Here is a 22,800-nt window from a genome sequence, read left to right on the forward strand (position 1 = left end):
CCCAGAATTGAAAACTGAGATTCTGGAAATGTGTCTTTGTAATTCTCAGTGGAAAAAAACTTAAATCTGGGCACCTGGGTGGCTTAGTCAGTTAAGCATCCGACTCTTGGTTTTGGCTCAGGTCATGATCTCACAGTTTTTGGGATAAAGACCCAAGTCGGGGTCTGAGCTCACAGCATGACCCTGCTTGGGATTCTCTCCTCCCTCCCTCTCTGCCCATCCTCTGCTTAGGTGCCTGTGTGCATGCATGCACGCTTGCTCTCTCTCTCTCCTTCAAAATAAATATATAAACATTAAAAAAAAGAAACTTATATAAAAAAACCTTAAATCTTTGTCTGGAAGGGTTAGAATTTATAACTGCATTTTATAGAGAAAAACAATTCCTTTTATAGAATAATGACCTTACCTTATAACCTCTTAGGAGTTTAATGCTACATTTTCTTAACTATAGGCATAAATAATTACATCAAGTTAAACCCAGGCTCAGATAGCCTTTGAATCTTGTTTCTAAGGGAAGGCCGGAATAATTTTCTCAGTTTATCTCTTCTACCTATCCTAGCTCAGTTCCCTCATTGCTATACCAAGTCTATTGTTATTTTCTTGCTTAGCAAAACCTCACCTTAGAATGAGAATTAGGGAAAATAGTCCTGTCAGATTTAGTGAAAAGCCTACCTTCAAATCTTGCCTTACGGAAGCAGTTTTAGTTTTGATTATTCCACATGAACAGAAATTTAAGCTGTCACTGCCTTCTGGACCCAGAGTTCGCCAGACATTAGCTTCAGCTCTGCTCAGTGTTTTGTGTTTGTGTTCTTCAGTCCGTGAATGTCTTTCTCATTTTCCCACTTCCCATTTTATATGTCATGCTCTGTATTTAGGAGGTGGAATGTAAGAACATGACTCTACTGTGCCACCTTCGTCTTGTCTTTATATTAATCTGTGCGGTAATGTAAAAGTTGTGTACTTTATTTGCAGCCAGATTTACTAATTAAAATCCAAATATATATTTATTTTTATTCATTTTATGTACTTTAAGAACTTACTATTTATTGTTTATAAACTATAAATATCTAAAATATAGTTTTTACTAACCTATTTTTACTCTCTATAAAATTGCATGCCACTAAGTGTGACTTTTATTGGATCTGTAAATTTTTAGAGACTTTTTTTTTTTTTATGGGAAGGCAAGATAATGATTAGAACAGGCTTTACAGCCAGATATACCTGGGTTTGCAATGAGTTCCAATGGCTAATGGTTTTGTGACCTTAGGCAAAATAAGAATAATTTCTACTTAATAGAGTTGTTTTGAAGATCAAACGAAGTAACATATACAAAGTGCTTAGCACAATGCCTAACACATAATAAGCACTTTGTTAATGGTATGTTTTTAATTAAAAAGGATCCTATTAAAAATCACGTACTTTCAAGTTCTATTTTTCTCTAAATTATTTACCTACCTCATTACCGTACTAGAGTATAGTTAACTATTTTAAGATTTTTAAAAAAGTTTATTTATTTTTGAGAGAGAGGGTGTGCACACATGTGTGCAAGCACAGGGGAGGGGCAGAGAGAGAGGAAGGGAGAGAATCCCAAGCAGGCTCCATGGTATCAGATACAGCTGGATGCCAGGCTTGATCCCACAAACTGTGATATCATGACCTGAGCCAAAATCAAGAGTTGGCACTTAACCGACTGAGCCACGCCGGCACCCCCACAGTAAATTCTTGAAATACTTCATTCATTTATCTTATTCCAGATAGCACAGAATGTAAGTGGGAAATTTACATTAGAGGAAATCCAAATGGCTAATGGTTAATCATAAAAAACTCCCTATTCAAATATTTTTGACCTACAAAAACAGCAATTTCATATGGTCCAACCAAGAAAAAGATGTTCCTTACAGCACTGCCTACTAAAAAAAAAAAAAAGTCTGTCAATGAGAAAACATTATGCGATATAGTTAAGCAATGTAGTATTTTACAGCAGTTAAAATAAACTGGTCAGATCACCAAACAATGTTAAATTTAAAAAGGGAATGTATAAAACATGTATACAATGATGCTATTTATATAAATGTAAATAATACAAGTTAATACCGTTATTAGATATGGATACATACATGGCTGTGAAAGAATTAAACAAGGAATTGGAAGGGTATATACCAATTCCTGATAGCTGTAGCCTGTAGGGCAAAAGGGCTGGAACTCTGGGTTTGGCATGAAGGGGTCTTCAGCTTTATCTCTTATGATACTATTTTTTTTAATGAAGAAAATTTAATGAAATGTTAACATTTTAAATTCTGGGTATTGGGATTATATTGAATATTTGCCATATGACTCTTGTGTGCTTTCTGCTTTTTTTTTCTGACTTCACAAAATAGAAGTTTAATAAAAATAAAAGATCAGTTTAATACAGGAAGGTAAGGAAAATAATTTGTAGCTAATGATCACCTTGACAACTTGTAAATTGCAGGAAAAAAACAAAACAAAACGAAACAACAACCCCAAATACAAGAAACTTGTGTCAAGTTCTCTTTAGTTCTTTTCCCTAATATTAAGGATCCGCCACACCAGAGATAGCACTCTGGGAGATACGTACATTTATCAAGACTGTTTCTAACAATAGTGAGAAAAGAAGTTATCATGGCAAAAATATCTAAAACAGGAATTCTTTCTTTTTCTTTTTCTTTTTCTAAAACAGGAATTCTTAATCTAGGGTCTGTGAAGCCCTGACATTTGCATAGCAGCTCATTTTCTGAGCAAGTTCACAGCTCTTCTCAGAGCTTTAAGAATCCTAAAGAAGATGAAAAACATCTAAAGCAAGTGCCTTGTTCATAATACACACTCACTAAATTCACAGGCTCTTCACGCTTTGTGGATCCTCCTGCACCTATAGTTGTCACAGGGCACTTCTCCCCAATGCCCGAATAACGTTCTTTCCTCATCCTTTCCCCTTAATTCAAATGTCCGCGCTTTGGAGCCTCTGAGCAGTTCACTCTGCAGTCTGTACACAAGTTCGAAGCATACAATAACATCGCATGATCAGGTTGCAAGCGTATGTATCTTTCAGTATCAGAAACATTGATTTATTTTTATTTTTTAAATGTCTATTTACTTTTGAGAGAGGGAGAGAGCACGCACACGCAAGCAGGGGAGGGGCAGAGAGAGGGGGACAGAGGATCCAAAGCAGACTCTGCGCTGACAGCAGTGAGCCTGATGTGGGCCTAGAACTCAACAACCATGGGATCATGACCTGAGCTAAAGTCTGATGGTCAACTGAATGAGCCATCCAGGCACCCCCATTTTCTTAAATTACCATAATTTTGGGGTGCCTGGGTGGCTCAGTTGGTTAAGCTTCCGACTCCTGATTTTGGGTTGGGTCACCATCTGATGGTTGGTGAGTCAGAGTACCACAGTGGGCCCTCCGCACTGACAGTGTATTCTGTCTCTGTCTCTGTCTCTGTCTCTCTGCCCCTCAACCACTTGTGCTCTCTTTCTCTCTCTCTCAAAATTAAATAAACATTAAAAATAAATAAGTTGCCATAATTTTATTGCTTTTAGTCACAACATATTTTAAAATTTAAACGTTAAATTTAATAAATTAAAGGAAGGCATGACCTTTTCACGTTTATCAAAAACAGCATGGATTGAAAACTTTGACAAATATGAATACAAGACTTAGAGATCAGAAGCCAGAAAGGAATAAGGAGATCAAACGGATCAGTTATAGAGAGAGAGCTGCTTTCTCTATACTTCAACCAACTCAGAAACATCCATGTATTTACCTTTACAGATCAAACTGGAAAGTGAAGAAACAGGCTTAGGGCTCAGAAGTATAGAAAACCCCTCTTTTATTAGAGTGTAGGAAAACTTTGCTATCTTTTTGAATTTTCCTGAATTGAGTGTATCCCCAATATATTCGTCTATGGCTGTTAGAATAACATTTCCTAATATGTCAACGCTCTAAGAAACCATCTGCGGAGCCAGTCTCCCACACTGAATCAGGCAGGGTTGGTCTGTGTGATCAGAAGAATTTGTCGTAAGCGATGGTAAAGGACTTCCAAGGCTAGATTATAGCAGACATTGTGGCATTTACCTCGTCCTCTCTTCAATTACTCAACTTTGGGGATGCTATAGGACAATCAAGCAGATCTATGGCTAGGTCCATGTGGTGAGACACTGAGATCTCTTGCCTTAAGCCAGTAGCAAGTAATGGAGGCCTCTTGCCTATAGCCACATGGGGAAGCCACGTTAACATAAGATCCTCTGGTCCCAGGCAAGCCTTCGGATGACTGATGGTTTTGCTCACATAGTGTCTGCAACCACAGGACAGACCCTGAGGTACAACCATTCAGTTAAGCTGCGCCCACATTTATGAAACACAGAAATTGTGAGATGGGATAATTTGTTAATGCAATAGATAACTAATGCACATTGTACAAAATGAAAGAAGGCAGACGAAATAGGCCACATATTGGATGATCCTATTGATGTGAAATGTCCATAATAGGCAAATCCAAAGAGACAGAAAGTAGGTTGGTGGTTTCCAGGGTCTCAGATGAGAAAGGAATGGGGAGCAATTGGTAATGAGTATTTCTTTTTTGGGGTGAAGATGTTCTGGAATTGAATGGGTGTACCCCTTGTGAATACACTAGAAACCAATGAATTATACCTCCTTAAAAGGGTGAATTTTAAGGTATATGAATTGTGAATTGTACCTGAAGTATGTGTTTTTTCACATTACAGATTTGTGACCTGGAAACAGAGTGTGGCTATAAGAGAAACCCAAAATGTGGGAGTGGATTTGGAACAGAGCAGGGGCTGGAAGTTGGATGGACTTTGAAGAGGGTGTTAGTGAAAACCTCAGGAGCCTCAAAGAAACCCTTCAGAAGTATGATGGCCTTTGAGGCTGAAGCTGTGGCCTTAAAGGACAGTGAGGAAAATCTTATTGGAAATCGGAGGAAAGGAATTCTAATTTTGCAGTGGCAGAAACACTTTTGGCCTGAAGGAACACAGAAAGTAGAAAATGTGCCCAATAAATAGGGGAATCCAGCTGAGATGTCCAGTGTTCAATGTGCCTCCTGCCTTCTTCCTGCTGCTTATACCAAAGGCACGAGAGACATAAGCTAAAGGAAGGACTACTTGATAAAAAGAATCAATAATGGATGGTTTGGAAAATTCCCAGACTCTCCAGATGGCAAATGAAGCTAAAATTAAGAAATGGCTTCAAGGCAAAGATAAAATTTAGGGCACTTCCTGGAAAACACAGTCTAAAGATGAAGCTGAGGTCCTGACGATAAAATCCTTTCACTGCTGGAAGAACCAAGATGGTGCCTCAGAGGGCTATATAAACAACAGGGTTTATTAGAAACAAGTGTTTCTAATGTTTACTAACATGAACCCGCGCTCCCCCCCCCCCCCCCCCACCTCCCCGTGAGATTTGTAGGAAACTTGCCAGGTTGAAACAAATTACATTGGCAGGCACACTACTTAGACTGAAAGGACAGAGCACAAAGGAGGCCTTTGGGCCTCAAACTTGTATGAGCAGAAAGCAGGCTGAGAAAGCCACTCAGCTACCAACACATGCTACCTTTCATGAACAAATTATAACTCAGTGGGCAGAACCAGCGGCCTGGAGAATATAGCCAAGAACAAAGAATTATCCCCAGGCCTTGAGTACTAATCAAAGAGCTGCCAACCTGTGTCTGGTTGGATTTCAGAATTGCTAGAACTCATGTATGTCTTCTGTTTCCCCACTTTCTGAAGAGGAGGGTCTATAGCAATAACTGTACATATGTTGTGCCATTGCATGTTCCACATGTGGCGAACAAATAACTTGTCTTTAGTTCACAGATCTCAGATACAGAGGAACTATACTTCAGGAACTACCCCCAAGGAACCTTACCCATACCTAGACCGGATTTACACGATAGATACTGGGCTATGAGCGGATACTATAATGGAAAGAAATTTCTGGAAAACTTGGGAGGATGTAAGCGTATTTTGTATGTAGAAAGGACATTAATGTAGACTTGTTAAAGATAATTCAGCTAGGACTGACATTTGTGAATGAGCAAGGAGAATACCCTCCAGTAACTTCAACTTGGCAGTTTAATTTTAAATTTAATTTGACGGAGGACATGTATGCCCAGGACACTATAGAGCTACTAACAACATCTGGCATCCAGTTTAAAAAACATGAGGAGGAAGGAATTGAGACCCAGTACTTTGCAGAACTTCTTAAGACATCGGGAGTGGTCTCTGTGAAGGGGTCAAATGGTTATCATTTCATAGTGGTTATGACCTTGGCTATTTAATGAAAATCCTGACCAAGTCTAACTTGCCTGAAGAACTTGACTTCTTGGAGATCCTTTGATTATTTTTTCCTGTCATATATGATGTGAAGTACCTCATGAAGAGCTGCAAAAATCTCAAAGGTGGTTTACAGGATGTTGCTGAACAGTTAGAGCTGAAACGGATAGGACCACAGCATCAAGCAGGATCTGATTCATTGCTCACAGGAATTGCCTTTTTCAAAATGAGAGAAGTATGAAGACATCAGTGCCTTTTTCTCAGTTGGTTGTTAGGTTGAGAACATTAAAAATCTTATGATTTTTAGAGCAGAGGTCAGACTGTGGTAGATGACCCCCCATGATTTCCATCCACTTCCTAATATTCATACCTTGTGTAATCCCTCCAAGATTGTATCACGACTGGTCTGTGTGATCTAGAGAACATAGCATCTGTGATGGGGTATGATTTCTGAGGCTAGGCTATAAAAGACACTGACTTCTGCCTGGCTTATGGCTCTCCCTCTTTCCCTCCCTCTTTCTCCGTCCCTCTCTCTCAATGTCCCTCGAATCACTTGCTCTGGGAAAAGCCAATTAACATGAGACTAAGATACTTAGGCAGTGCTACGGAGAGACCCACATGGTGAGAAACTGAGACCTCTTACCACCAGTCAAGTGAGTAAGCCATTTTAGAAGAATCTCCTCCAGCTCCGGAGAAGCCTTGAGATGACTACATCTTGTCTGCAACCTCATTAGAGACTGGTGCCAGACTCACCCAGCCAGGCTACTGAATTCTTAAGCCTCAGAAACCATGAATTAATTTTTTGTTCTTTTAAAGTGCAATAGATAATATACAGTTTCTCATAAACTTGTTTCTGCTGTCATATTAAAATAACAGTATTTGAACTTTCCTGTAGAATGACATTTGCTTTATATTACACGTTCAAAAATATATTTTTATCAGAATATTTTATTTAAGAATTAACACGTTTTTTCAAAAAGTAAAAATAATAGTTACTTCCCTGAGTATAAAGAACTAATCCTACAATAAAAGACAATTACAAAAGTAAGCAATTAGAGGTACATAATTCTCTGCATTCAATTGTACTCTATTACAAATCTATTTTTAAAAAACCTCATGTATTTTGGGATTCATGTTTCCAAAGACAACAACAAGAATAAAACAGCTCATTTTGTACCTGTGATGTTAAGATATGTCAGATCTGTCCTTATCAAATTCCAGAGCAATCTTTAAAGCAGTGCTGTTGAGGCCAACCGATTGCATGTTACATATGATAGAAACAACTATTCCTCTTGGGGGAACCTTGTTATTAATAGCTTCCGCATCCAGTTCTTCAGGAAGGACCAGCAGGACACTGCTGGCACCCACCGCACCTCCAGTATGTGAGGCATAATGCCGTTGCTTCCTACAAGAACCATATGTTTGCTTCTTTTCCACGACACCCCATGCCATCGCATATTTACCCTCTTTATCCCAAGACATCTCTGTGTTAGGGACTGGTGTCCAAATCATAACCATCGTTTCTGGTTTGAGATATCCAGGTAAAAGATTTTCATGTGAGTTCTTAAACAGCCCGACTTGGTAACCATACAGCATTGCATTCCCAAATTTCAGAAGGTCACCCACTGTAGACAGAAATCCACCACCAGCCCATTTATAGGAGTTATCCACGTAAGGTGTGTTGACAAGTCGTCTCTTTTTATTGTAAACGTAAAATCTAAAATGAAATAAGAATGGTCATTAAAAATTTAATAGTCTACTACTGACTTTACATATGAAAATGAATAGGAAAATATGTACATGAGACAGAATGTGTTTTCACAGAGCGATCATTCTCAGAAATCATTGATTTTCAGTATGATTCAGATTCTAATAAAAACATAAATGAGTAATTAAAGCATAGAATGTGTGTTTTTTTTCCCCCCTATTGGCATGGCTTGCTCATTCTGAGTGTATTATACTTTTAATACTGGTAAAAATGTACTGATTGTTATACATGATACATTTACACTGTGCATATGCAAAAACACTTCTTGTTTGGTAGATATTCCCAGTCCTTGGGGTCAATGAATCATGTGCCACATGTAACTTTTATAACTACAAGTGTATATACATTGGGATATTTAAGAATAAAATTAATATTTGTAAGGAGACTACATCTCCTGGTTAAAAATGCCATGGGAATACTATGTGTAGCGATGTCACATGGTACTTTCTTGGTGTAGTGAGAGAAAGTGGAGTTTGCAAACCTGTTTGAATCCCAACTCACCCTTCCTAGCTAGTGAAATATGCTTATTTTATTTGACTAACACTTACACAGCTCTTATTTTGTGTCAGACATTGTTCTAAGAACTATGTAAGTATGAACTAATGACAGTTGGAGGTAGGTACCACTACAGTTTCTATTTTACAGATAGAAAACTGAGGCACAGACGGTATAAATTAACTGGTCCCAGGTCACAAAGCTTGTAAGTGGCAGAGGTGGATTCAAACCCAGGCTGTCTGTTGCCTCTCTGCTTCAGCATCCTAATCTGTGAAGTGGTGACAAAAATACCTGCTTTGCAGAGTTAGGAATGCGTGCCTGAATCCCTTTACACATTTCTGGTAGCTACCTAATAAACGTTGGCTTTCATTTACTCACACACTCAACAATTACTGGTGGAGCATTTACTACGCGTGTGGCGCTGCTTAGATGCTGGAATGAAATGTTAAACAAAAGAGACCAAGCGCCTGACCTCATGAGCTTTCTACTCTAATAGGAGGAGACTGCACCATCCATATTAGGTAAATGGAATGAAATCACACAATTAGACATAAAATGAAACGTGGTTCAGGAGAATCCGTTCTTTCGAGATGCATAACAAAATGTGCTCTCAGGTTTGCAGTGTGCTGTCCATCTGTGATGACCTTCATCTTCTTCCCACCTTGGCTATTCCTAACACTGTCAGACTCAAGCTCACCATTACTTTCAGCTGCTTTATCGGCAGGGTCTCAAACTCGGGAATTTCTTCCTGGGACTGTGATTTCCAGTCCTGCCAAACTCTCCAACTGAACCTGCTCTCTGCCCTCGTTGTGACTATTCCCCCTGGACTCCCATCTATTCCCTCTGGACTCTTCCGCATCTCCCCAGGTCTTGGAGTTCCTCTTGATCTCACCCGACTTTCTGTTTTAGCCTGAACTACTGTTACTAGCACCTTTGGGTTCCTCACTCACCAATCCGCCAATCCTGAATAAATTTAGGCACCCCTTTCTTTGGATCCTTATCTGCCAAGAAAGGCTGCAGATACACGGCAAAGCTGACTGGTCTCAAGTCATACTCTTGCTAAGGGTTGTCACTGCTGTTACCAAATCTCCTTCTTTTCCTGGTTATTATCTGGTATGTTCTTCACAAGAGCTACTTCCAATCTCTTCCACCCTTGGTCATCCACTCCTGGCCAGTGAGCAGACAACTATATCCTTTGTTTTACTGAGAAAATTCCAGCCTACTCTAGGTGCTTTAGATGGCCTCAAACTGCCATCTTTATCTTAAAGTGCATTTACATTATCACGCGTTACTGTCTCCTTTCCACTTATGAAAATGTCCTATTATTTTTAAGACTAGTTCTACTACCCGCATCTCTGACTGCCTTTTTGCCTCTACACCCTCGTTCCACCAGTTCTACTTCCGAGATCATTTTATCTCCTTGCAGTCTATTCTCCATGCAGAAGCCTGAGACTGTGTCTCCCCCTTCTTCCATCCACTTGAAACCTTCCAATGGTTACCACTTTGAGGACAAAACCCAAGTTTCTTATGATGGACTACAACACAATTGATGGTCCTCAACAGAGGCAGTACTAAGTCCTTAAGGGAAATTTTTGGAGGCATTTGTTTAGGTGGCACAGTTATTAGAGGGCTCTGACATTTAGTGGATAAAGGCTCAAGCGTCCTAAACGTCTTATGATGTATGGAAAAGTCCCACAAAGTGGTAGTCTCCCATACCATGTAAGACCTTCCACTATCCCACCAGATACTCATGGAAGTAAAAAATCTATTTATAGTGGGCTGAGCCTCAAACCTCTCCATTTGGTACATAAACACAAAGTACTTTTTGCATGTTTTTATTCTACGATGCCTTTTTCTTGAAAGTAACTATTGTGAAAACTGAAGAAAGACTGCACTTTATTTTGCTCAAACCTTTAGCCAGAGGCGGCCAACAAAGGCATGAGTTGAAGCACCAATACAATATACCTGTGGTGGTCTGCATTTACAGTTGTTACATTTACGATGCTTTTATGTATTAAGTTGCATCTGACTTTATCATGTCTTCCAATGCTCTGAGTAAACAAACATATTGAAATATCTACTATGTATTATAAATTACATTTCTTTTATTTCTTCTTTATTTAATGTTTATTTTGGGAGAGAGGGTGACTGAGTGCGAGCAGAGGAGGGGCAGAGGGAGAGGGAGACACAGAATCTGAAGCAGGCTCCAGGCTCTGAGCTGTCAGCACAGAGCCTGGCACGGGGCTTGAGCTCACAAATCGTGAGATCATGACCTGAGCTGAAGTCGGATGCTCAACTGACTGAGCCACCCAAGTGCCTCTCTTCTTTTATTTTAGAGTAGCGAGTATAGGTTATATGATCTACAACTTTCATTTCAGGATATTAAAAGAAGTATTATAAAATATTTGTGAAATTAAGGGGCAGAGGTCTAATGGCACTGAGACTCACCATCCAATATGATTTTGTCCCTCCTTCTTTGATCTCATCACTTAGAACATCTTCTGTTGCTTCTTTTGTGCCAGACTTATTTCTGTATTTGCAACAAGGCAATTTAGCCTTCCTTATCAGTCATGTCTAAAACCAATGTATTTTATTTTTTTTATTAAAAAAAATTTTTTTTTTCAATGTTTATTTATTTTTGAGACAGAGAGAGACAGAGCATGAACAGGGGAGGGGCAGAGAGAGAGGGAGACACAGAATCTGAAACAGGCTGCAGGCTCTGAGCGGTCAGCACAGAGCCCGACTCGGGGCTCGAACTCAGGCTCCAGTTTGTCTTTTTCCCATAAAAGCAGGAACCTTACCTATCTTGCTCCTTGATGATTCCCCTATCCAGAATAGTATTTGCCATCCACTGAGTGCTCATTAAACGTGTTCAATATAGAGTGGCTCAGTCGGTTAAGTGTCTGACTTCAGCTCAGGTCATGATCTCACCATTCATGACTTCGAGCCCTGTGTCGGGCTCTGTGCTGACAGCTCAATGCCAGGAGCCTGCTTCGGATTCTGTGTCTCCCTCTCTTTGCCCCTCCTTTGCTCATGCCTCTGTCTCTGTCTCTCTCAAAAAAAAAGTAAATAAACATTAAAAAAAAAAAGTTTTCAATACATGAAAACATCACTTGTTGGCCAAATATTTAATGGAGACACCTTGGAAGGCACTGGAGAGACAGGTTAAACCATACACCGGCTGCTTTCAAGGTGCTAACAGTCTTGTTGGATAGTTAAATTACAAAGCACTATATGAATCACCTGGGGATTTTGTTAAAATGCAGATTCTTCAGTGGGTCTGGGGAGGGGGTAACATTCTGCAATTCTAACAAGCTCTCAGGTGATGCCAATATTGCTGGATCCTGGACCACACTCTGAGAAACAGGTTGTGGGGTGATTAGCAAGATGGATGTGAGGACTCCTGAGCACTAGTGAGAGTGAGCCTTGTTGAAATGGCCGATTACAGAGGCCAGGCTGGGGGGCAGAGTCGTTCTTCTGGCTGAGGCAGAGAGTTTGAGGGGATAAGTGGCAGAAGGTGATGCTGGAAGACAAGACATGGGCCAGGGGACAGGTCACAAAGAACTTTCTATGTCACGCTAGGAGCCTTGACTCCTTCACTTTAGTTCACAAAATGCTCTGGTTTTCTGTATCCTAATGGGGGGAAAAGCCTTTTATCTTTTTATCCTCGTTACAGCTTCCAGTTGTCAGTCCTTTCTCTCTTCTCATTTACTTCCCAACTACACAGAGCAGCCCATACCTTCTGCTTCCACGCACTCACCCTCTCTAGTCATTCAACTCCTTAAAACCTGGCTTCTGGTCTTTAGTCACTCAACAGCTCTCTTGTGGGTTTTCAAGGCTTTCCTAATTCCCTCATCCAGGCTGTATCCTATTTGCCCCCGCAGCACTGTTAACCAGATTTTCCTCCAGACTCCCCCTCGGGCCAGTCTGCTCTCCGCTTCTAGATCTCAATCCCGATTCCCTACATCTCCTTCAATCACCGTGGCCCCGCTTTCCCAAGTCTTCTCTTCTACAGAGATAACTATAAATCTCCATCAGTTCCACAGCCCCTGTTCCAAATTACAACCAGATTTTCTACTAGCATTAATAATTCTCAAATCTGGTTTTGGGGAAAGGCAGGAAAGTTGTTTATCAGAATCACCTGTGGGCCTCCCCCTCTAAAAATTTTACCCTTCCCTCAAAATTCATAACTTTGGAGGGAATGTGGGCACATATAATTTGAAAAATCACTCCTTTCTTCCTTCCTTCAAGAATCTTATATGTCCCCTAAAAGTCTGAGGCATAACACTGGGAGAAGCAGGGATGGCCAAAGGTATGTGCTTTGAAGATAGGGCGGGGGGAAAAGCCTACAGAGAATCTTAATATGCTCTCTTGAGAACCAATGACTTGACATGTGTGTGGCCTTCTCATTTCTCATAATGAACATGTCCAAAATTAAATTAATCTCTTCCAAAACTTCTTCACATATTTCTCATCTCCATTAAAACTCTGGTTGACTCTCTTGCCCTCAACTCTCACATCCATCAAGATGCTAAATTCTATGATTCAACTTCTGCTTTGTGACTTACCCTTTTCCCTTCCTTCATTCCTATGGCTTCTCCCATATTATAGGGCCTCCTTACTTTCTTCCTGAACTCTGATTACACTTCTAATTCCAGCCAGTGAAATCGAAATGAAACCACATAATAGAAATACATTTTCTCATTGGGTAATGTATGTTTTACAGTGAACTCCAAATTTGTAAACTAGGGGAGAACTACCAGTATATTTTGGCTGATAATCAGCTGTGAGTAACTTTCTTTTAAAAGTAAAGCATTCCAAACTGCTTATATCAAAGCTGGAAATTAGTACTCCTCAGGCATTCCTCTTTTAAAATATAAAAATATGGAGAATTTCAGACTCCAATCAAGAATTCCAAACTTTAAATAAACAAATTCTAGGCTTTAATCTCTTGATTCCTTTTCACAGAGGACAAGTTAATGACTTTTTGTGAAAATAATTTTGTTCAGCTAAAAGATATGTTTACCATTTCAAATTCTTAAGGAATTTCTGCTGTAAAAAGAATGGAATATAGACACAAGTTCTTGAGTAAGTTACTGAGACATCTTTGTAACTGAGTAACTGATGGAATAATGCCAGATGACAAACAGCCTCTTCCTACTTATTTAAGAATCTCTAGATTCTGCACAACAGCATTATATAACTATAGAAATCTATATCAACTTAGAAATTCAAAATACTTTTATTTTTACATTGCTTCTTAAATCCCTTTAAAAATCAATATGCACCAGTTCATGTTATATTGTTATGAGAAGTTTAAAAACCCACAGAATTTAAAATGCATATTATAAAAACCAATCCCACACTTTGACATTTAGCATTAACATTTGGATTGAACCTATTACTTGAGAGCCTATCAGCTAATGGCACAGAAAAGAGCTACCTAAGTAACAATGCTTAATTATGGAAGATACTGTAGCAAACAAAGCTAATAAGTAATAATCATAAAGATAATAACTGGAGGTACAGACCATATCTACACTGTCAAACTATAGCAAACACTTTGGAAAGCATCCATTGTATTAGCTTTCGGTCCCATCCAATTATAAAAGAGATTTTTGTTGCCAACTATTATGCCAAACTCAGAAAATATGAACAGAGTCTAAAAATAAACTAATGAAAATAAACATCTTAAAACAACAAAAAAAGGGCGGAGCACCTGGGTGGCTCAGTGGGTTAAGCATCTAATTTTGGCTCAGGTCATGATCTCGCAGTCTGTGAATTCAAGCCCCATGTAGGGCTCTGTGCTGACAGCTCAGAGCCCGAAGCCTGTTTCAGATTCTGTTTGTCTCTCTCTCTCCCTCAAAAATAAATAAACATTAAAAAAATTTTTTCATATTCTTTAAAAAAATAAAATGAAAATAAGCTAATGCACTGACTAGGGATTCCCCTATCAATAAACTGGGTGTCTTTCAGTACAAGAATATTCAGTCCACTCCCCCCATGGGTATTTGCTTAAAGGGTTATTTAGTTTACTTGCCTATACAGAATATACTTGTTATACAGAATTAATATATCTATTTGTGTATACTAAGTCAATGTTCCTCATCTTCCATTTAAGAAAATCCCAGTTTTATTCAAGACATCAATGTATCCAGCTAAAAACTAATTTCTCTGCATCTCTTACAGCTAAGTGTGGCCTGTTGCTAAAATTGTGACCAAAGAAATATAAGTAGTATTTTGGGATGGGATTCCAGGGAAATACCCTAAACAGGTGACAGACACTGGGAGGTATTATTTTAAACACACAGATATACACACAGAGAAGTGATAAAGATGATACGTATTTACTCTTGGGTTATAATAACTCTAACAAGCCTGTTATGATAATATAAATATGCTTAAATTTATGATTATGATCAAGGAGTCAGGAGACTAACAAAGCAGTGAACTTGTTTAACATAAACAAATAGAAACATACGCATTTACTAAGTTTCACTTTAAGATTTTTTTGTCTTTAAAAAACCGTATCTCTGAAATTTCCTTATACTCCCTGAACTCACTTAAAAAGCTAGTGCTTTTAAGCTCTTTTAAAATAATTATTACCAAAAAAATAATCAGAGTTGAGTTTTAGAGGCCCAAATAGATACTGTAGTAAGTAAAACAAAAGCAAAGCAAACAGACAGACCATTTTCATAGGTAACAATATTCCCTTCTTCTGTGCCCTTTTTCAGCAGCCCATTTAATAGAACTAAAATGAATCAACTAGCCCTTTAGTTCCACTGGGTACTGTCAAAACCTAACAAATCAGAGCTCACAGGAGCCTTTAACAAAAGAAATGGAAACCCATGGCCTTTTCTTTTCTTTCTTTTTTTAAGAATGGGAGATAAGCTGAAATTAACTCAGCATCATATGCCATATTTTGATTTTCGTGCAAGTCACGAACAGCAAATAACTGCCCTGCAGTCTGTACCTTCATAGAGTCTTCATTTTCAGTTTAGAAAAGAAGCTCAGTGATTACACCTAATGTTCTCTCCCCCTTACATGTAAGTATAAGCATTATCAAATGCCTAGATCTAAAACAAAATAAGGTCATGCATCTATGCCATCTTTACTAGAGAATCATTTTAGATCCAATTGACAAACTCTGGCATTTTCTTATGCTTTCCAGGAGAATGTAATGTGGGATCTAAAAATAATAAACACTAATTGTTTGAAGAGGTTGAGAACCATAGGCCATTTTAAAATTAAAATTCATTGTTTGCTGCTAACCTAATTTCTTTTAGATCCAAAAAAACCTCTTTAGGCTGATTTGCAATGTACATTTAATCCTTTTAAATAAACTGGTAATTTTAAAATGGCAATTTAACTATAACAGAAGACTGAACAAAACCAATAAAGGGATAAGAAGATAAAGCTAAAATAATCGCACTATGAAAGTACCATTAAGCCATTTGCAAAGCATGAACTAAGAAAAATATACAAAATAAAAGTAACAGTTGCTTTGTTAAATGTGTTACCTTTCTAACAAACCAAATAGTAATGAGTGAAATGCAAAAGAAAACACAACCATACAACTCATCATAGTCATTAGTCTCAAAAATTCTCTCCCAATACCCCTTTTACAAATCACTAGTAAAAATTATGATAAAATTTTAGTTTGATACATTTCAATTAAATGACTCAAACTTCTACAGGGGACAAACCTATCAGTGCCACCTCAAAAAGCAATTAAGTCACCATCGCCAACAATGGGATGGACTGACCTCATGTGACTTCTGAGAGACATGACAACTAAATGTAATGTATGAGCCTAGACTAGATCCTGAACCAGAAAATAATTTTTTTTCCTTTTCTTTTGCTATAAAGGACATTACTGGAAGAACTGGCAAAATTTGAATAAGGTCTGTAGATCTGATAGAAGTATTGTGTTGATATTCATTTCCTGAATGTCCTTATTTTTAGAAAATATATATTTAAGTATTTACGGGTAAAGGGGCACCATGTCTGCAACTTATTTCCAAATGGTTGAGAAAAAAAAAGAATGAATAAAGCAAATGTGGTAAAAAGACAACATTTGGGGAATCCAGGTGAAAGGTATATGGGAATTCTTTGTACTTCATCTTGTAACTTTTCTATTAAGTATTAAATCATTTCAAAATTGAAAAACCATTAAAAAATAATAAAAGGTAAAGTATTAGCTACAACATAAGAAAAGAGATGATGGAAGAGCATATTATAGATGCCCATGATAGGTGCAATTTTGGTTCAATTAATAGAGTTGAAATTATTATTGCTGTCTTTCATCTGAGGAACTTGGGGTACTTTGCAAATACATTCAATTTCTCTTACTTTATAGATGGAAAAACAGACATGCGGAAAAGCTCTAAAATGTGGCACATGTGATTTTGGAATGGAGACAAAGAAAGTCTGACTTTTAATGAACAACACAGCGTTAAGATGTGATACAGCTAGACGCACCAGACGGTATCATTTACCTTGCTCTATTGTAAATCACTGGCTCATTTTCTTCCTGCACAGTTGTCAGCATATCCAAGTCATGGAATATTTTCTGCATATAGTCCAAATATTTATATCCTGAAGCTCTTTCTACTATGGCTGCCAGTAGGGTATAGCCAAAAGTTGAATACAAAAACTGACTACCTTGAGACATCATTGCAAGGGGGAGGGAAGAAAAGAAAATGCTTCATTATTATTTACAATCATAAAACGTTTCCCACTGAAAACTGGCATACCTTTACAACTGGAATATTTTACTTCAGCATTTAGAAAAAGATAATGGGTGATATGTTAATAAATTTTGTCAACTTTGCAATGGCCCTGCTTACTCCATGATTCAATGAAGATCAGAATACTTAACATTTCACATGAATCTACTCCTTCTGCGATAATGAATAAGCAAACTTATCCTTCCTCAAAATTAAATTAAAATCCTTCAAACTGGTAACAAAACAGAAAGGGGAAGAAAAGCAAATTTGGTTTCTTGAGTTAACGGTCTTGTTCTTAGTATATCTAATACTCATTGTTTACGGCATGAATTAGTTGTGTACTTTCTTATTTTAATAAAGTATATGTAGGTAGAAAGACTTTGTTTCAAATATACATTAAAATACAAATATATATTCAAATACAGATACATTTCAAATACATACCTTTATGTCATTTGGGATTCTGGAAACACAGATTGTATGATCTGTGCTAATAATTGTAACCTGATTTTTTAAGACAAAATCCAGAATTCTATTCCTTTGTCCTTATTAATTATACCTATATAATATGTCTTCATGGTAGAAAACAACTTTTAAAATAGAAATGGAATAGAAGTACATACGCTTATGGTAAATTCAAAGATAGTAAGTGGTTTTGGTAGGCATCATACCAAAAAATATGTTTACAAAAATTTTTTGTAGTCAGCTTTTTGGGAAATAAAATTAAGTTGCTGAAAACTATTTTCTTTAAGGAGTGAAAGCAGAAAATAAGTGGAGCAATTTAAACACTAAATTAGACACTAAATACTGACATATTGGCAATATTTTATCATGCCCTCTTTGGTCCAGATTTTATTTGGAGAACATTATAACATTTCTCCCTAATTTTTCAAAAATCTCTTGATACAGAAAATCCACTAAATGACTGATAAGGCTAAATCTAAACAACTCGCTACCTGGAGGGTAGGCTGTGTCAAGAACTACAGACCAAATGGCACACACTTGTCTAACAGCGAAACCCATGCCGCAATCATCAACCACATCCAGTGCTCTCGGGGTGAGATCATCTTAGATTTTCTGAAAATTAATACTTCAATAATGATGACTTTGTTAAGAGAGGGAATTAACACTCACCAGGTTTAAAGAACAAAGGGTCATTTTTAAATAATCTTAGTGATTCAATTGAATTTTCAAACTTTTCTTTCAAATATAATTCGCCTTGTTCAAAATCATTCTTTTTCTTGCCAGGTTTTAAATTCCGGCCTTTGGCATCATTATCTTGCTCTATCTTAGCTTTAGCAAAGTCACTCTTTTCGTTACTTTTGCCTCCTTTTTCTTTGAACTCTTTTTCTTGGTCAGATTCCATCGTCCCTTTCATCATCTTCGAGGCTTTGTAAGCTTTCTCTTCTTTCACCTTTTTCATGTCCTTTTCATAATGACGAATTCCACTTAAATGGGAGATCAACAATCTTGTTGTGACAGAAACCTAATTGTAAAAACATGGAAATTCAATTATAATATTAAACTGCAGAATAAAAAGTTAGTAGCCTTAGAATAATGCCTCAGTACTGTTTTCCATTTTAAACTGCTGCTGGAAAAACATGTCATGTTCACATCTTCAGCCTTAAGTTTCAGAAAAATACACAATCACTTATCATCTGGATAAAAAAAAAAAACTTTAATCCATTAACAATCATTAAAAACAAACTGAAGAATCTTGTGAAACCTTTTAAACCATTTAACATGCCGTCAGTAAAATGAACTATGAGTTTCATCACCTTTTCACCTTCGTATTCTTTTTCTGGGAATTCAGGAACATAATGTTGTACTGGAATATCAAGATCCAGTTTCCCAGCTTCCCACAATTTGGCAAGAGCAACCATGGTGAGGCTTTTGCTGATACTGGCAATTCTCATAACAGTCTCTGGCTTGCAGGGTACTCGGTTCTCAACATCAGCATAACCTAAACCTTTAGAAAAAGAAAAGCAAAAAGTCACTATTAACAGGCTTCATGGTCAAAAGAATCTTCAGAAACTGAAGCAATACTATCTTAAAACATACCATGTATTTATCTAAAGGAAAAGATATTCCATTAAAAAAAATTTTTTTTAACGTTTATTTATTTTTTGAGAGAGAGAGACTGCGAGTGGGGGAGGAAGAGAGAGAGGGAAACACAGAATCTGAAGCAGACTCCAGGCTCCGAGCTGTCAGCACAGAGCCCGACTCAGGGCTTGAACTCATGAACCTCAAGATCATGACCTGAGCCGAAGTAGGAGGCTCAACCGACTGAGCCACCCAGGCACCCTGATATTACACTTTTATAAAAAAGTCAACACTTAAGGGAAGAGAACCTCAGTAACACTGCCAACAGTAAGGCTAAGAATCTTCTAACTGAGCCAAAATTACACACTGTGCACGATAGCAATTTTCTATCTGCTTCAGATCCTAATTATTCTTCATTTATCTCAACAATTCAGTTATTCCACATTTCACATAAGTTATTCTATATTCTTTAAAGAAAACATCTTTGTTCTCTGATTATATTTATTTTTGATTCTTGAGTTTCCACTAAATTCCTTAAAATAGCCACGCAGGAAAAGTGAACGTGAGGGGCACCTGGGTGGCTCAGTGGGTTAAGCAACCAACTCTTGATTTTGGCTCAGGTCATGATCTCACAGTTTCCTGACTTTCCCTGCACCAGCAGCCCAGAGCCTGCTTGAGATTCTCCCTCTCTCTCTGCCCCTCCCCTGCTTGCACTCAGTCTCTCTCAAAATAAATAAATAAACTTAAAAAAAAAAGTAAACACGAAAAGGTGTCCTGCAAACCCAATGTAGGTAACCATCAGTTTACCTCAGCTGCAAACCAGAAGAAAAAAGTCCTAGAGAAATTTTTAAGTTTGTTTTTATCTTCTGGAGGCTGAAAGTGTGAAAATCTAAGCGATAAGAACTGAAATCTGAAAAGAACAAAAAGGATACAATGATTGTTTTTAAATTGTAAATGGAGATTATGCTGAAAAATATTTACATAAAAATAAAGCCCTCACCCATAAAGCTGACATTTACATAATTTTTGATGGCTCAGTGGATTGTGTCGGACTTTTGATTTGGGCTCAGGTCATGATCTTACAGTTCCTGAATTCAAGCCCCAGCATTGGGCTCTGCACTGACAGCATGAAGCCTGTTTGGGATTCTCTCTCTTTCTCTGTCTTTCTCTGCCCCTCCCAACTCACTCTCTCAAAAATAAATAAACATTAAAAAAGCACTCAGCCCTTTATTTTTTTAAAAAATGTTTATTTATTTATTTTGAGAGAGAGAAATAGAGAGAAAGCAAGGGAGGGGCAGAGAGAGAGAGAGAGAGAGAGAGAGAGAGAGAGAGAAGAGAGAGAGAGAGGAGAGAGAGAGAGGAGAGAGAGAGAGAAGAGAGAAAGAGAGGGAATCCCTCTGCACTGCCAGCACGGAGCCCATCAACCCGTAAATCATGACCTGAGCCAAAATAGGAGTTAATTGACTGAGCCACCCAGTCGCCCCACAAGTACTCATTCCTTTAAATGATATCTGACACATTTCCTAAAAGCAGGGTTCTTAAAAACCTGGAATGACCAGTTGGACCAATTCGTGTGCAATGGGTAAGTAAAGCAAATTATAAAATATGCTTTGATAAAAGTATCATAAAATGATTAGAAATCTCTCTCCCTAAGTCTCTAGTTTTTGTTTGGAAAAACAAAAGTAATAAAGTAGATTGTAAAACCCACTAAGAGAATTATGCATACCCCTAGTTCTTAGTGCATTTTACAGAACAGGGGGCTCGATAAATTGTTAACTAAAATTTAACTAGCATTAAGTGTTATCTACAAATATGCAGGAGGTAACAGATTGTTCTATATACAACTTTCAGGACGGTAAATCTAGTCCTTAGACACAAGCCGTCTTTATGACTTCAAGAATCACGTTTAAACTTTGCTGTTTACAGAAGGCCCCATTCTTTATTCCGTTAGAATTGTTTTCTCTACAACACGTATGGTCTTAGGAAAACTGAACATTTCATGGGATTCACTCCACGCGGTAAAACATCAAAACTTCATTCGCCAACTGGCACAAAACAAACCACTAAATAACACTTTTCTGAGCCCACCTTCTGACCAGACTTCTTTTCCATCTACAGAGACTCCAACCACTATGCCAGGGGCGCCCACCTCATCCTAAGAGCGAAGGGGAAAGAACAGACAGTTCAAAGACAGGCGGAAACACCTCGCACGCCAGCCAGCGCCCACCTCTAGGGCCTTCCCGAGGCCCCGCCCGCGCCCCGCCCCGCCCCGCCCCTCCGCCCGGGCCCCGCCCACCCCGGCTCGGCCAAGCCCGGCGCTAACGGTGAGGGGCGTGCCTGGTCTGCACTGAGGGCGAAGGGGCGGTCCCCGAGGCGGGCGAGGTGACCTCCGCCCCCACTTGGGCAACCCCCAAGAACTTCTGACCGTGGCCGGGCGGCCGGGGAACGGGAAGTCCTTCTCGGAAGCCGACCGCAGGCATCCCACCGCCTGGGGAGGGGTCCGCTCGGGCCCGGGAGATGACCACCAAGACGCCCCATTCCGGGGTGACGCCGGTGGCGGGGCGCCGGGTTCTCGGCAGCCTACGCCCCCGTCTCCGCACCTTGATCCGGTGCAGCAGGTCGCGGCTGCTGTCGATGGCTCTGGCGAAGCGCCGGGTAGGGGGCAGCATCGGGGTCTGTGCAGACCACGGAGCGAAGGGCTGCTCCTGCGGCGGCAGCGGCTCCGCCTGGGGCGACGCCTCGGGGTCGGGGACCCCTGGGGACTGCGTGGGGGCGGCGCCCCTCAGCCCGCCCGCCAGCTTCACCCCGAGCGCTAGCCCCAGCCCCAGCCCCAGCCCCCCGACCCAGCCGGGGCCGAGGGGCGGCAGGCCAGCGCGGTGGTGGGCCGCGCGCCGCCCGCGGCCCCAGGCCCAGCCTCCGGGGGTCGCGGCCCGGGCCGTCACGGCTGACAGGAGCCGGTACATGGCGTCCGCTGCGAGACCGAAGCCTCGGAGCTCGCGCAGGCCGGGCGGGCGGCAGAGGCGCGGGCAGGGGAGGGGACTGGATGGAAATGAGGAGGCGGTGACCGCGCGCAGACCTTAGCAGTCGACGCCGGATTCGGGAGCGCCGATAGCATCGAGCCTTTCCTCTTTTCCCTTTATCTCCTTGCCTGGTCTCTTTGTTGATGTTTCTTCCTTCCCCGCACCAGTTTTCTCTTCTCTGCTTCTCCTCAGATCAAGTGTCACCTCCTCAGGGAAGCCTTCCGAGTTGCCATCCCAGCGGAAATACTCGCCACACGTTTTTGACCCCCCAGTGCTCACACCTCCTTAATAATACTTAACGCTTTCATCGAACTTACCTGATTGCTTACCAGACAGGCTATGACCTCTTTGGGGAGCTGTGGATTCTCAGCGCTTGGAACAGCGCCACGTACACAGCAGCCACTCTGCAGGCACCTCCTTCCACCGCGCCCAACCC

At 39.7% G+C, this 22,800-nt stretch overlaps 1 protein-coding gene and 1 pseudogene across 4 annotated transcripts; one reads left to right on the plus strand and one right to left on the minus strand.

Annotated features, from left to right (window-relative positions):
* Nucleotides 1-893: 893 nt before the first annotated feature.
* On the plus strand, nucleotides 894-6,608 carry LOC101098466 (annotated as a pseudogene).
* LACTB (lactamase beta) lies at nucleotides 6,091-22,724 on the minus strand. 4 transcript variants are annotated; one of them, XM_023255256.2, is made up of 7 exons: nucleotides 21,945-22,366; nucleotides 21,433-21,499; nucleotides 19,080-19,270; nucleotides 18,436-18,787; nucleotides 17,071-17,236; nucleotides 7,487-8,026; nucleotides 6,091-6,525 (listed from the first exon to the last, which is right to left on the minus strand). In XM_023255256.2, exons 1-6 carry the CDS (start codon nucleotides 22,305-22,307, stop codon nucleotides 7,495-7,497), a joined length of 1,671 nt encoding a protein of 556 aa, XP_023111024.2. In that variant the 5' UTR covers nucleotides 22,308-22,366; the 3' UTR covers nucleotides 6,091-6,525; nucleotides 7,487-7,494. The 4 variants fall into 4 exon arrangements, 3 of the variants coding, with proteins under 3 accessions (XP_023111024.2, XP_044915130.1, XP_023111023.2); XM_045059195.1 differs by lacking the exons at nucleotides 6,091-6,525; nucleotides 21,945-22,366 and adding an exon at nucleotides 22,421-22,724 and having other exon boundaries at nucleotides 7,240-8,026; XM_023255255.2 differs by lacking the exon at nucleotides 6,091-6,525 and having other exon boundaries at nucleotides 7,240-8,026; nucleotides 21,945-22,365.
* Nucleotides 22,725-22,800: the final 76 nt, after the last annotated feature.

The sequence above is a fragment of the Felis catus genome, chromosome B3 (assembly GCF_018350175.1).
Source record: "Felis catus isolate Fca126 chromosome B3, F.catus_Fca126_mat1.0, whole genome shotgun sequence".
Classification (NCBI taxonomy): domain Eukaryota; kingdom Metazoa; phylum Chordata; class Mammalia; order Carnivora; family Felidae; genus Felis; species Felis catus.